The sequence below is a fragment of the Molothrus ater genome, chromosome 3, assembly GCF_012460135.2.
Source record: "Molothrus ater isolate BHLD 08-10-18 breed brown headed cowbird chromosome 3, BPBGC_Mater_1.1, whole genome shotgun sequence".
NCBI lineage: Eukaryota > Metazoa > Chordata > Aves > Passeriformes > Icteridae > Molothrus > Molothrus ater.
Window position 1 is genome coordinate 44610559 of NC_050480.2, and position 13646 is coordinate 44624204.

The 13646-nt window shown below is 37.0% G+C and overlaps 1 protein-coding gene across 1 annotated transcript in view; it reads left to right on the plus strand.

Annotated features, from left to right (window-relative positions):
• ACTN2 (actinin alpha 2) overlaps positions 1-13646 on the plus strand; it is a 66973-nt gene that overhangs the window by 27592 nt on the left and 25735 nt on the right. The window contains exons 4-8 of the mRNA XM_036380841.2: positions 2867-2953; positions 3912-3999; positions 6060-6138; positions 8780-8861; positions 12169-12254. Of these exons, the coding sequence (XP_036236734.1) occupies positions 2867-2953; positions 3912-3999; positions 6060-6138; positions 8780-8861; positions 12169-12254 (422 nt within the window). The remainder of the gene's footprint in view (positions 1-2866; positions 2954-3911; positions 4000-6059; positions 6139-8779; positions 8862-12168; positions 12255-13646) is intronic.

A 13646-nucleotide genomic window follows, 5' to 3' on the forward strand; every position in this document is an offset into this window, starting at 1 on the left:
CTGAGTTACATGGATGCTTGGGATACTTTTTAATTTCCAAAGCATGAAAGTTTTGTATCTAAATCTGCTGAGAATCATGTTCCATTATCTGACATACTGAATGGTGAAGAGCACGTAGGCCCAAGGGGAACAACTGGCATTTAAAATAAGGCCTCAAAACAGTGATTCCTGTGGGACATCAGTACAAAAATAAAATTAGTATTTTAAGGGTCCAGGGATATTCTTTGAAGTCATCATTATTGTTCTGAGCCTGACTTCTCTGGGCTGTCTGTGGAGTGGAGAGAGCTGATCACTTTTAATTGTGATGCTGAGCAGGAGCCAAATTTATTTATGCTGATCTGTTGTGTCAAAGAATATCTCTCTCCACCGGTCATGAAATGAGACTACAGAATCAAGAAGCTAAAATTAAAAGCTGTGAAAGTAGTCCTTATGAACCATTTGAAGTCCAGGACTTAGAAATTTTCTCTTAAGTTTTAAAAAAGTGCAGTAACTCCATTTGGAAGGCGCTTGCATCCTGAATGAAATCAACTAGATATGGAGAACCCCAAAAGACAAGTATCCTGTTAATAGTATTGGGAAATACTTCTGTACTGCTTTTCTGGGAAATGAAAAAAATGTTAAAGACCAAGTGATCTGTGAATCTGCTACAAGAAGGTTAGAATAAAAAAAAAATTAATACATACAACCACAGCAGAATAAAAAAAAATGGGACTAAAGCCTTTGAGAAATTGCTTTGCTTTACTTTTTCACTAGACAGTTTTTATTGTTTCTGCTTCATTTTCTCTTTTTTTCTGCCCTCATCCCCAGAAAGCTGTAGCTTTATGTATGTGAGGGGTAGGAGCTATATTCCAGCCAGAGTCAACAGGCAGTATAAAAAATTAATGAAGTCTTCTATTGACCTGTAGAGGAAAATTATCGGAATGAATCAATGCTTTTTTGTCACTGATACTTTTCAATATTTTATCAACTTTGTTTTTCTTCCTTGTCTTGTATAGGAGTCTTTTTTGTTTTGTGCAAGCAGTTTTGTGAGAAACTAAAGCTGGAAAATCACTTGAAAATCCTCCCGAGGCACAACACAGAAAATTCCCTCTCTTGCTCTTTCATTCTGTATGTGTGTACATACAGATATGTAAATCTAAACAACGATGTGGTGATTATGCAAATCTATTAATTGATTGCCTGAGAATCAACAGTGCCTCCTGAGTATTTAAATACATTTATTTTACATTTGAAGAAATTTGTCTTTACTGTATATACATATCAGACAGCTGATCAAAATTGTGAAGTGACTTGACTTCACTCAGGAGGAGGGAAGAAAGAGAAGTAGCTACATGCTCTAATTGCCATTTGGTCTTTTTTTTTTGTCTGGAAGGATTTTGTTTTGAGATTTGAGGTCTTCCAGGGCCAATAAGGCAGGATGCATGGAAGGCAGGCAGCGTAGTGTAAGAAATCTGGAAAATTAGTGCAGGATCTAGAGGGGAAAGTGAGAAATTAGCCATTTATATATAAACTTGAATTATCACACTAACAAAATAAGTATAGGGCAGTGATGGGTTACATATTTCCCATCACATTTGTTAATTCCATAGGTTCAAATGACAGCTTGTGTCACATCCTACTGCAATTTAACATGTATATCTAGTCTCAGACAGCAGCTGCTCTTGCTCTGTAAAAGTTGCCCCTGGATTCAGGCAATTTTAAGTAGCAGAGTGACTGCATTTTCTGCTGGCACCTCAATTGGCATTTGATGTTAAATTGAGGAAATTCCTCCTGCTGCAAGTTCCTCCTGCTCCTTGCCCAGAACACCAGCGGGCCCCCAGGCAGACACAGCTGCTTACTTTTTGAGAAAGGCTGGAGGTGACTTCTAAGTAGGGGAGCAGCTGGTGCCTTTCCTGCTCCACTCTCCTTTGGTGTGAGGTGACTGGAAAGTCAAACTGCAGCCCCGTCTCCTCCCTTCTCAATGCTGCACCCTCCTTATAGTCTCACTGTGTTTTTCTGAGTCTCTTGATTCACTTTTGAGAATGATTTAACATTACCAGCACACTGAAGTGATCTGGAAGTACATGTTGGTGTTGAGAAATTTCAGCGGTATCGCTTACAGCATGAGAGCATTGGATTCTGACTCGGCTTGTGGCAGGGATTCCCACATTCCCTGTGTTATAGGTAGTCTCAAGCAGTCTTGAAACAAATTGAAACCCCAGAGGTAAAAAAAAAAAACCCCAACATTTATATTAAAGATACTTAAATGTGTGTTTGCTTCAGATCTGTGAAGCATTACAGCCTCGTGGCCGTGGTTCGGAGCAGCTTGGCAGGAAGCTGTGTAGCTCAGTGTCTCTTGAGCTGCTCTTCATGTCTTGTCTGGGCTGGCACTAGAGGTAAATTCTCAAACATAAATAGTACAGGGGAAATTCTGAGTACCATTTTATTAAAAACCAATACTGTTAATGTCTTGTAGTTTCTTAAAAATTGGGGTAAGACCCCAATGTTTTTTGATTCTGTTGTATTTGAAAACTGTTAATACTGATACTGTTCAAACTTTCAATATTTCCCTTCATGTTCTCACTAATACACCATCCTAAAAGGTAAAGATTTAAAACTGTTACAACCACCCTGAGAGAAGCCTTTCAGATGGAAGGACTGAAGTGACCTTGACCTCAGTAACCTTCAGTTCTACTGACAGAGTAGCACAAGCATGAGTTTGTTGAAAAATGAACCCAGGTGAACTCTGTGTGCATAAAAAATTATAGTAAAAGTAGAATTAGTTTATTAGTTACAATGTATTATTTATAGAAATGTGTGATTAAATAAGATGAAATTGAAAAAAAACCATTTAAAATACTACTACTATATCTATTTTTAACCTTAGAAATCGTGGACGGCAATGTGAAAATGACACTGGGTATGATTTGGACTATCATCCTTCGTTTTGCTATTCAGGATATTTCAGTGGAAGGTAAGAGTAATACAATTATGTTAAATAATTAAGAAATGTGTTTAAAGGCATTTTAAAATGAGTTGAGTATAACTGAGAGAAGTGTTTTAAAAGTAATTTTTCCACAGAAAATGGTACTGTAAGTTCTCTACCTGGTGACAAAATGAATGAGCTTCTTAGCTGTACCCTTTGTGTTTGGTTCTATTTCCAACATACATTTTTAGTCCTGTCCATTTGTCACATTTTTTGCCAATAAATATGATCTGATTATATCCTTCTTCTTTCTATCTATCATTTTTTCCCCTCACTGTTTCAGAATTTTTTTCTTAACTTCCACTTGGTAACTGGCTCCAAAAAGCATGTTGTTACAATACTCTTTAAATTAAGTCTATGCTTTGAAAGTCTAGAATTCTAGAAACTAATCTCAATTTTCAGCAAAAGTAGAATTATTTCAAGCTCTGCCTGCCCTGTTGTCCTGCACACATAATTGGGATATTAAATGTGGACCTAGTTGTTTATTTAATAATTTCTGACCTTTACTTATGCACTCAGATGCCCATAGGGTTCAGATAATAAATGTGGTTTTTTGGCACTTAAACCTCCCCATAAGCAAATGAACTGAGACTACAAGCATATTTCATGTACATTTCATGGCACCAACACAATCTTTTATGTCTATTTGCATTATATTTTTATTGGGTATTTTTCTCCAGTGTACAGTCTACTGTCCAAAAAAATGTAATTCCTTTAATTTCTGACATCCTAGAACATTCTGTACAGGCTGAGGTTCTAACCTTAACTGACCTTTGTATTTTAATGAAATGCCAGTAGTGCATTTATATGAACAACTTTTAGGATAAAAAGTTGGTTTATGCTATTTGGTTTCAGATGGCCAACCACATTTAAGATGACAGGAAATTAATTACTTGAGCAGTTTTAAAATTTTTCCTTTTTTTTTACTTCCTTGTGTCTTTTACAGAGACCTCTGCCAAAGAAGGGCTGCTGCTGTGGTGTCAAAGGAAAACTGCTCCTTACAGAAATGTGAACATTCAGAACTTCCATCTTAGGTAATCTTCCATTATTTCAAGAGATAGAAGCAATCTCAAAAATGTTATGTCAAATTTTCCCCACAGTTGTGCAGGTATATATTTGATCAGAGAATTTTGCTCTTCCCTAGACCTTTTTCAAATTCTCATCCTCTATCTTCAGAGTGTTATTTTGGTTAGCCTTTAGCATTATTTACTATGACTTCAGAGTTACTATTTAAAAGAAAAAGATCCTGCTATATACAGAATTACCATATTACATCTTTAGAGGTCCTTTGTAGTAATTCCCGAGTACTGTAGCATAGTGGCAAATGACTGCTTTCAAATGAGAGCCACAGAGAAGTTCTTCTGGCAAAAAGACCAGTGTGTTGAGCATGTGAATATTTCATGATTATGATGAATCCATCTGTATTGTTTTGCAATGTACATTACTATAAGGAGCATAAAATGCACTCAGTAATACACAACAGCAGCACTGTAAACACATTTGTTTACAGAATCAGGCTCATAACCTAAGTTGGAAAATTTCGTGAAAGCTCCAGCCTTGTGTTTCTGTGTTTTCATTAAGAGCTAGAATGGGAATTCCAGGCCCTATACAGTCTGCCTGGTTTGGGGATTTGGCTAGTTCCTAAATCTCTGCCACTGGCCTACCTCATTAAAGTACATGACTTAGCATGTGCGCTGTTTAACCAGGTAATCTTCCCTTCCCTGAGAGCCTTCTAGTATTTAAAACAAGAGCTCTATATTAGTGATTTGAATTAATTCTCGATGTGTAATACCTAAAGCACATTTAGTGGCAGAGAAGATACAGTTCATACATATGTTACGAGATAAGAAAAATTTGTCTGATGTACAGTCCCTGTACTGCCTCTCAGAGATCTGAAATTTTCTCTGTGTTACTTTCCTGGAATATGCAAAGATATATTTAATAGAACTTTTTATGGATTGATGGTATACTGTAAGTTACAGTGTCAGAATCTTAGTGTATTTATCTACATACACTGGTCTGATACATGATATGGGGAAAACATCTTGAATGGAAGTACCTTCATTTATGTTTGTGTGGATTGGCTCTTACAGTACTACTTTGCAGTGGGCTATCCAGATCATTTTATTTTGCACCTTTTGGAAAAAGAAAAAGAAATTTTTTGGTGCTCACTTTGATTTGGTTTTACATTCTAGATGATTTTATGTTATACAATATAGGTATATTCTGCTTGATTTTGTTCTTTTTTTTTTCTATTTGGAGATGGTTCTATTATTTGAAGGACATACCCAGGCATCTCAGTAGTAGGGATTTTAACAGTGTTAACATGCTTAGGCTCACACAATTACTGCACAGGACAAGACCTCAAACCCTCAGTCCCTGTGATTGCTTAAAGTCTTTACATAAAGTATCTTACAGAATAATTGCTTCTGGCTGAAAGAAACCTCTCATAATCTTTCCAAAAATAAGTTATTTGTAGCTCCATTCATTTCCTGTTCTTGCCATAAAAGGTAGCAGGTCTGAAGTCAGGCTGAAGTGTAAGAACTCAGATCAAAGCTGTCATGTGTGTGAAGTGTTTTAAATAAACTGAGCTGATTGATGATTTCTTACTTCTCTAAGCACTTGGTTGTGCCAGTAAAATTCTCAGAAATAACAGAGGAAAAGCCAATTGCTTCAGCAAATTCAAGTAATTGCAGGTTTGCTCTCCTTTTATTTTTTCACAAATACGCTGTGAGTGTAATGGGAGATGATGCACTTTCATGGATGAATGTGTACTTGAGCTGTCCTAGAACACCGCATGAATTAAGCAATTGAAATCAGGGACTGTTGCACAAAATGTACATTGCCTAGAAAGTATTTGAAGTCTACATGGAGTTTATGGAGTATACCTTAAGTATGTATGGATGGTAGAGTAAGATATGTACTATAGATAGATAGAGTACAGTAACAGAGCAGCTCAGAGAGAGTTGACAGGATGTAAGTTCAGGATTTGACAGAATTCCTGCTTTAATTTAAGCCTTGAGCAAGGATCAAATTGTAAAATGCCATGACTTTATTAACTAATTTTTTTTCCATTTTATTTTTTGCTGTAAAGCTGGAAAGATGGCCTTGGATTATGTGCGCTTATCCACAGACACCGACCTGATCTTATTGACTACTCCAAGCTAAATAAGGTCATCAGCCTGGGTGGTACAGCATGGTGTCCTGCAGTGATTTGGCTGGCTTCTGGTTTGCTTAGCATGTTTTCTAAAAGACAGGCTGAGGAGTGCATACTAATTTTGACTGACTTTCTAAAGTCCTTCCCCAAAAAACCTCAGTGACACAAGGGAGAGGACCTCCTGACTGTCCTGTGTCCTTTCCATCCCATTACAATGACTTCAGCATTTAATTGCAAATAATCTGGCCCTCAGATTCTGACAGTTGATGAAGTCTTTACACTGCCCAGCATGGATGTTAAATCAAATACATGGGAATTATCCATTTACCACTGATAGTATTGTCCATCCTGTTTTTATCTGGTGTAAATAACTGGAGATTGCAGACCAGTAAACAATGACATGACAATCAATCCTAAGATTCCTTAGAAAAAATACTGCTCTTACTAACTAGGAATACACAGTAAATTACTAGTCTTACATATTCAGGAAGTATTCACTGATTTTCAGATCTACTTTTCTACCTGTACTTCCAGACAAGTGGAAGCAAAACCCATAAGCTAACCTCCTTAGGTAGTACCTCATAGGGATTAAAAACTATTTTATTACAGTTTGCTACTTACGGCAAAATGCATGTTTTCTAAAAGATACTTCGGTTTGAGAGGGAGAAATGAAGAATGAGCAGTAATGTCAGAATTTCTTGGTATCATTACTGAAGGAAAAAAAAACCTAGAAAGAAGTAGAATGTTCTTGTTTCACATTAGCTCTCAATACAGACACACTGTTTTCTCCTCTCTGGAATGAATCTAAACACCAGTCTCATGTAAACACCAGTGCAACAGAAACCTTAATCATGGTTTTAATCTCTTGTGTGCAACTTTGCATTGATGAGAGAGAGTGGTAAAATATCAACTGTCCATGCCCTTTCATTGCAAACTGGTTTACTAGTGGAATCAACTGTTATTAGAAGGTCCTTGGTGAAGAATAGATAAATGAATGAACTGAAACTATTTTAAATCTTAGTCTGCTTTATATGTTTATATGTTCAATTTATGTCAGGGTCCCTGAAATTCACAGTGATGAAAATTAAAAATTAATTTAGTACTGAGCACAGTACTAAGATTTAAACTTAGGCAGCTATTAAGACAACTTCAGATCTGAACCAATGGGCAAAATATTAGCCATCAAAACCAGCTTGTTCTCCAATTCTATATGCAACCTTTCCTACAGATAAACAGAGTAATGGAATGACTGAGCTACCTGTCTCTGTGCACATGTGCTTATTTTGCATGGCATGAACAGAAGTGAGTTTGATTGAATCTGTGCTTTGAAAAGTGGTACGTGGTGCTGAAGAACATCACAGTTAACCATCCCATAGATGAGTGCTGAGAAAAGGGAACAGAACATAAGCAGGTCTGCTTCAATGGTACTATTTTCCTCTTAGAGGTTTCCAAAATAAGAACAGGTCAGGTTTCAAATTGAGGCTGAGCTGTTGAACATAAAGCACATGCAGAAAAAAAAAATCCTAAAATAGATCTTGCTTTTCTGGCCTGGCTATGTTTGATTGACTCTTCATTTTGGTTACATTAACAGCTGTCTTGGTGTCTTGTTTCTTACCGCCTGCATGCTGTCCTTTCCTTTTCTCACCAATATGTTTCATGTGAACCTGTAGCTGGAAAGATGGCCTTGCTTTCAACGCCCTTATCCATAGACACAGGCCTGATCTGCTTGACTATGCCAAGTTAGATGAGGTATTTCTTTAGCTGTAGCAGAGATTTTTAGTTACTGCAGCTTGTAGTTCTGTTTAAAAGGATGGGTGATGGAAATCTCCAATTCTTCAGAAGCTGCTATGATTTTAAAGCATTCCTTTACCAGTGGAGCACTATTTGCTCGTGCACTTAGTACCAAGCACACAAATAGGAGGTGATCATCACTCATTCATGGGCAAAGTGCTTTAACCTAGTCAATAGGTCTCGCTTAGATTTACTGTCTTTTGAATTTTCTTTTACAAAATCTGCGTTCTCTATCTGAAGTGTGCTCACAGCTTGCTTTCTCTTTCCTTCAAAAACCAAAATCTTAAAACCAGAGGAAGTGTTTGAATTTCCACAGCCCTAAAATTTTGTTTATAGAGGCATTACGGATTTTTATTTCCAAGCCCAAAATGGCAAGTTTCACTCCTTCTGGAGAACAATTCTGCCTGTGCTTGCTTCTTCTCATGCATGCACCTAACCAGCAGAGAACTCAGTGGAAGTCATATCCCTGTGATATACTGTATAGTGGGTATAAAACAGGCAGGGCTGACTCTGTGTTGAACAGTCTCATTTAGCCTGCTGGTCCAGTGGCATTTAGTGTCTGTATAACTGCTGTACTTCATTCAGAATTAGCTCAGAACTGAGAGTACACTGTTATCTGTGTTCACCTCCAGAGTGCATTTCCAGCAGAGTTCTAGCTGTAGAGAACAGCTTATTAAAGTTTCCTTTTGAAAATATAGCAGCAGATGGACCAAAAGTTTATATACCTAGACTGTTTTTTGAAGAACAATAGTTGTGACTCCAGTTTGCAGTTTGGAAAAATAGAAGCTAAGTTTTAGTGTACTTCTAGTCTTGCTTCAAAGAAAAACTTCTATCTTTAACTCATTGTATTTTTTTCTTTAATGCAGGATGACCCCATAGGGAATATCAACCTTGCCATGGAAATTGCTGAAAAGCATTTGGATATCCCAAAGATGTTGGATGCAGAAGGTGAGAGTTATACCTTACTGAAGTTTGTGTTGTTTGTAAGCAGGGCACAGTAAAATTTCTTTTTTTGTTGGTTTTTTTTTTTCCTAAGAGATTTTCAGTATTCCTTCCATATAAATCATAATGTAGCAACTTGCTTCATTTTCAAAAATATATTTTCTTTTCTTTCTGGCATGTATTGGATAATTTCACTCACTTTTTGCTTTATTATTTACTGTTTGTTAATGGTTGCATTTATTATAGTGCTTTGGACCCTAACCTCAGCACATGGTCCCACTGTGTTGAGGTAGAATGCAGGATCAAAAGTTAATCCTTGCTTTTAATAATTCAAATTTAATAAAGGGAAATATAACTGTTAGCAACTTTTTGTTATATTTATTATATTCAGTTTTTTAAACATTTAAGCAAGAGGCCAAAAATAGAAAAGTAGAAGTACTTCCAAAGCCTTCAAAATATGCTAACACATGGCTCACCTCTAAAAAAGAGCTAGGTTGAGGAAAGCATTTTTTTTTGTTCATTTTAGTTGTAAACTTTTTGCAGTGATACTTTTAACAAATAATTCATGTGTCTCCGATTATCTTGAGAATTTCCTGAATTTCTTCAAGATAATCAAACTTTCATACTCAGGGCTAAAAAATGCTGCAAACTACTGGAATTTGCCTAAATTAGTTCAAAGCATTCTTCCCCAAGAATGGAGACTCAGCTCTGGTGGCTTCTCAGTAAAGCAGTGATAAGATGGGAATCATCCAGAGCACTCAAACTGACTACGCCTGCTCCTCTTGAAGTCTTCATTTGGAAAGTTAGACAGGATGATTTGGAAAGTCCAGGCTGTAATCTCTTCATTGAAGAGTAGTTTCACTTTCATGCTTTAAAACAAATTGTTTTCATCTTTTGAAATGCAATTCACCTTTCAACAACACCACTTAATTATTTTGTTCTGAAATACTGTGCAAGGAATAAACAGAGAAGTGCTGTCCCCTTGCCATTGAGCAGCTTTCTTCATTTTTTTTCCTCTTCTCTTCATAATCAATATAAGAAACCTTTTATTTTCCTCACCAAATTTTCTGCACATTCTATTCCTTATCTCACTGTTCTCCTCTTGGCAGGGGAGGAGATAATGAAATGATATTCTTTCTAATACCCTTTAAGTATTCGTGGTCACTTTTTGCCATCTTTATTTCCACTGTGCTCTCCATGGAAACTTTGCAAAATTTTGTTCACAGCTACATAAAGTAGATGCAAAATCAGTAAATATATTGATCCTGAACTTAGAAATCTCACTGTTAACATTAGAAATTTTCACTCATTTTAGGGTCTTTTCAAGTCAGTATCTTCCCACTCCTTTCATTGACAGGAATCCATGCAGGTTGCAGTAGCATCATTCATTACTCAGCCATAACTGCTGTAAAAACACCTTCTTCTTTCTCTGTTAATTATTGAAAAGGTCCATTTTTACCTATGCATGCATACCTTGGTTGCACCCACTTTATATTTCCACTCTCCTGCCATGGTAGGGACAAAGCTATTAGCCAGCCAAGCCAAACCCTCCTGTGATTTATGCTATTAATGAAAAAGATGGGCTGGCACAGGGATCGCAGAGCTGCTACTGTCCAACTTTTCTTAGCACAAAATGTATTTCTGGCCTGCAGGAGTTGTACAGGTTCCCAGTTATATGCCAGTACCCTGTCAGACACAGGGACCCTGTGCTGATACACACTGAGTGCAGTTCTGGTTTGTGACTGTCAGTGGCTGCATTTAGCTCTGCAGTAATTGCAGAGATTCAGATGAAGTTGCTTTGGAGTGGCAGTGAAGCTGAACCCAGCAGATCTGCCAGCCATGCCATCTGCTTGGAAGTTTCCACAAACCAGAAGGTAGCAATACCCTTCTGTACAGTCTCAGCCTTCAGATGTTTTGCCATTTCAGGGAGAATTGTATCTTTTGTGTTTGCTGATTGCTAAAGCTTAGGTGGCTTTGCACTCATATCAGTAAACAGATGCAACCTGAATAATTGTGTATTTATTTGGAATCCTTACAGCACTGAGGTGGCACCATTAGCATAATCAGATGAAAGTACCTTGTGAGAATTTCTGAGCAGTTAACCCTCTTCTCTCCACACAGATGTAGTAAACACTGCCAGACCTGATGAAAGAGCCATTATGACTTATGTTTCCTGTTACTACCATGCATTTGCTGGTGCTCAGAAGGTGAGATTGTAGATGGATCAGATCTCATCCTTCACCTTCTGTCTTGTTTTTTTCAGCAATTTTTCCTTTTCTGATCTTTTTCTCACTAGTTACTAGAACAGCATCTTAGAGCTGAGCTCATTTCCTGTCGCCTCTTTTCTCTGTGAGCTGCTGTTTTGGTAGAGCCAGTAGTAGTCTATCCATTTGTTCCATAGAAACAAACCTTCCTGTCTCATCTTTCTGCATATTTACTAATAATATCCAGTAGGTTTTTGACAGCTAGTTACCAAATGGGAGAGGATGATGTTCCCCTTAAAATAAATTTGTGTGCATTCATCTGAAGCACCATTAAAAATGTAAGATGAAAATAAGCTCAGAGTGAAAAACAATTGTAGAATTCCATCTTTCTTCTCTCTGCTGGATATTATTTCTGCTACAGATGTCAAAATCATCATAACATGCTCAGAAAATAAACCCTTCTCTTATGCTTTCAGGATTGTTTTTAAAATGTTAAATGCTTAATGGTAAGTACAAACAGCAACATCAAATGATGCTACTAAGCAAAACAGAAACATTTATAGACATCTCAGACAAGCTCTGGAATCATGTCCTAAAGAAAAGAAGGAAAATTCTGAAAAGTAAGGCGGTTTGGAGTTGGGCATACTTCAGGTATTGGTAATAGGAAAAATACTGATGCTAAAAATGCTAACATGCAACTTCCAGAGAACATCTCCCTAGACTGAAATGTAGTCTGTCTTTCCTGTGTCTTAGTCAAAACCCCCACAATTTAAGTCATCAGACATATGTGTGCTAGTTCTTATGCAGACAGTCCTGGTAAAATTAGGGTCACTTCCCCTATGAAAGTACTGCTGGATTGAGCTTAATGAAAAGAAAATCATCCTCTTTGTATGAGCTTACACTGAATTTTTAGTGTACTTTTTATTCTGTCAGCACCCCTCAATCTAACAGTAATTTTTTACAGCTTTGTAGAATTTCTTGGATACAGAGCTAAGGACAAGAAAGCAGTAAGAAGGACATGAAGTGATGCATTTATTTATTAATCCTGTTTTCTACTCCTCGATTCCTTTTTTTTCTTGTTTTATTTTAATTTCTCCCCCCTCTTATAGACATTGTGAACACTCCCAAACCTGATGAGAGAGCTATCATGACATATGTGTCCTGCTTCTACCATGCTTTTGCTGGAGCAGAGCAGGTATTAATCAACTGTCTCTTCAGGTTGCTGTGTTTTTGACTGGTTGTTTCACATTTCCACTAGTTTATTAAAAAATCCAACCTCAACTAATTTAGTACTATGTAGTTTTAATTAACATTTGCAAGTATCACTTGAGCACTAATATTTGTTTTTAACCAACTCTCAAACCTGTTTTAGTTAAATGTTGTGTAACAAGTTAACTTCTTTAATTCAAATACGCATTCTGTTTCTAATTTTGGGTCTTTATTTGATAATTTTAAGGACTGTTTCGGAAAACGCTGATTTGAAGATATTAAGTGGAGTTGTTGCTTGTTGCTACAAGATCTTATGTGTTTGCTACATAACAGAATGTTTGACTTTTGGAGACTGAGACTTACTCATGCTGAGTCGTAATTTAGGGCTAGATTTTCAAAGATGCCTAAAGAGACAGAAAGGCACAGAAGACATCCAACATGGTTTTTGTGCCTGGCTCCCACTGAAGCCAACAGAATTTGTGGATGAAAGTACTAGTATAAAAGGCATGAACATCAGCAGCAGATGTTCATGTAATTAATGGGATACTCACTCATAAATGTGGCACTTCCCACTCTTCTCTTTCATGCATTTCTAGCCTACAAATGGGCATAATCCAATTTATGTTACAAAAAAAGCAACAAACCTTTAAAGTAGCTGATATTTTGCCTTCATCCTCAGGACTGAATTTCCCTTCCTGTCTGCTAGGTCCCCTGTACCTTACCACAGCATAGCTATGCTGTTGCACTCTCTCATTCCTGGGTAGGAGGGTTTTGATGTTCATGCAAAAGGGGAATTCCAAATACTCTGTAACACGGGAGTCTACATGGATATATTATTTGATTAGATATATTCCAGAGTCATATTTTAATGAAAGTACTGCTTTGTGGTATCAAACTAGTAAATTTAAAATATGGCAGAGCTACACAGAGCCTTCACATATAAATTTGTTAAGAGGCGTGAAAAGATCTGCTGTCAGTGGTTGAGCTGCACTTAGTCTCAAGGGTTGTACATTTGGTATGCAGCTATAGAGTGGTCTGAGACTCCTGCATCACATGTGGTGTCTATCTAGTGTGGCTAACAAATCTAATACTCTTTGGATATGACTTAAAAAAATAACCTAATAGGATATCTTTAAGAATGGCCTAAGTTGTTTTTAAAAAGAAAAGATTTATTAGACAACTATATAATAAGGCTTCATTGTACAACAAGGAGACCTCTGTGCTGATCTGTGCCTCATTCAGGCCATTGGAATCTATGGCTGCAGAAGGAGGGAAAATGAGTATCTAAGCAACCTAGGAGCATAAATCACCAACTATAAAAAAAGTGATCTTTTATTTGCAGCAGCCACATTCTCTCTCTTTCTCCAAGCCTACACCT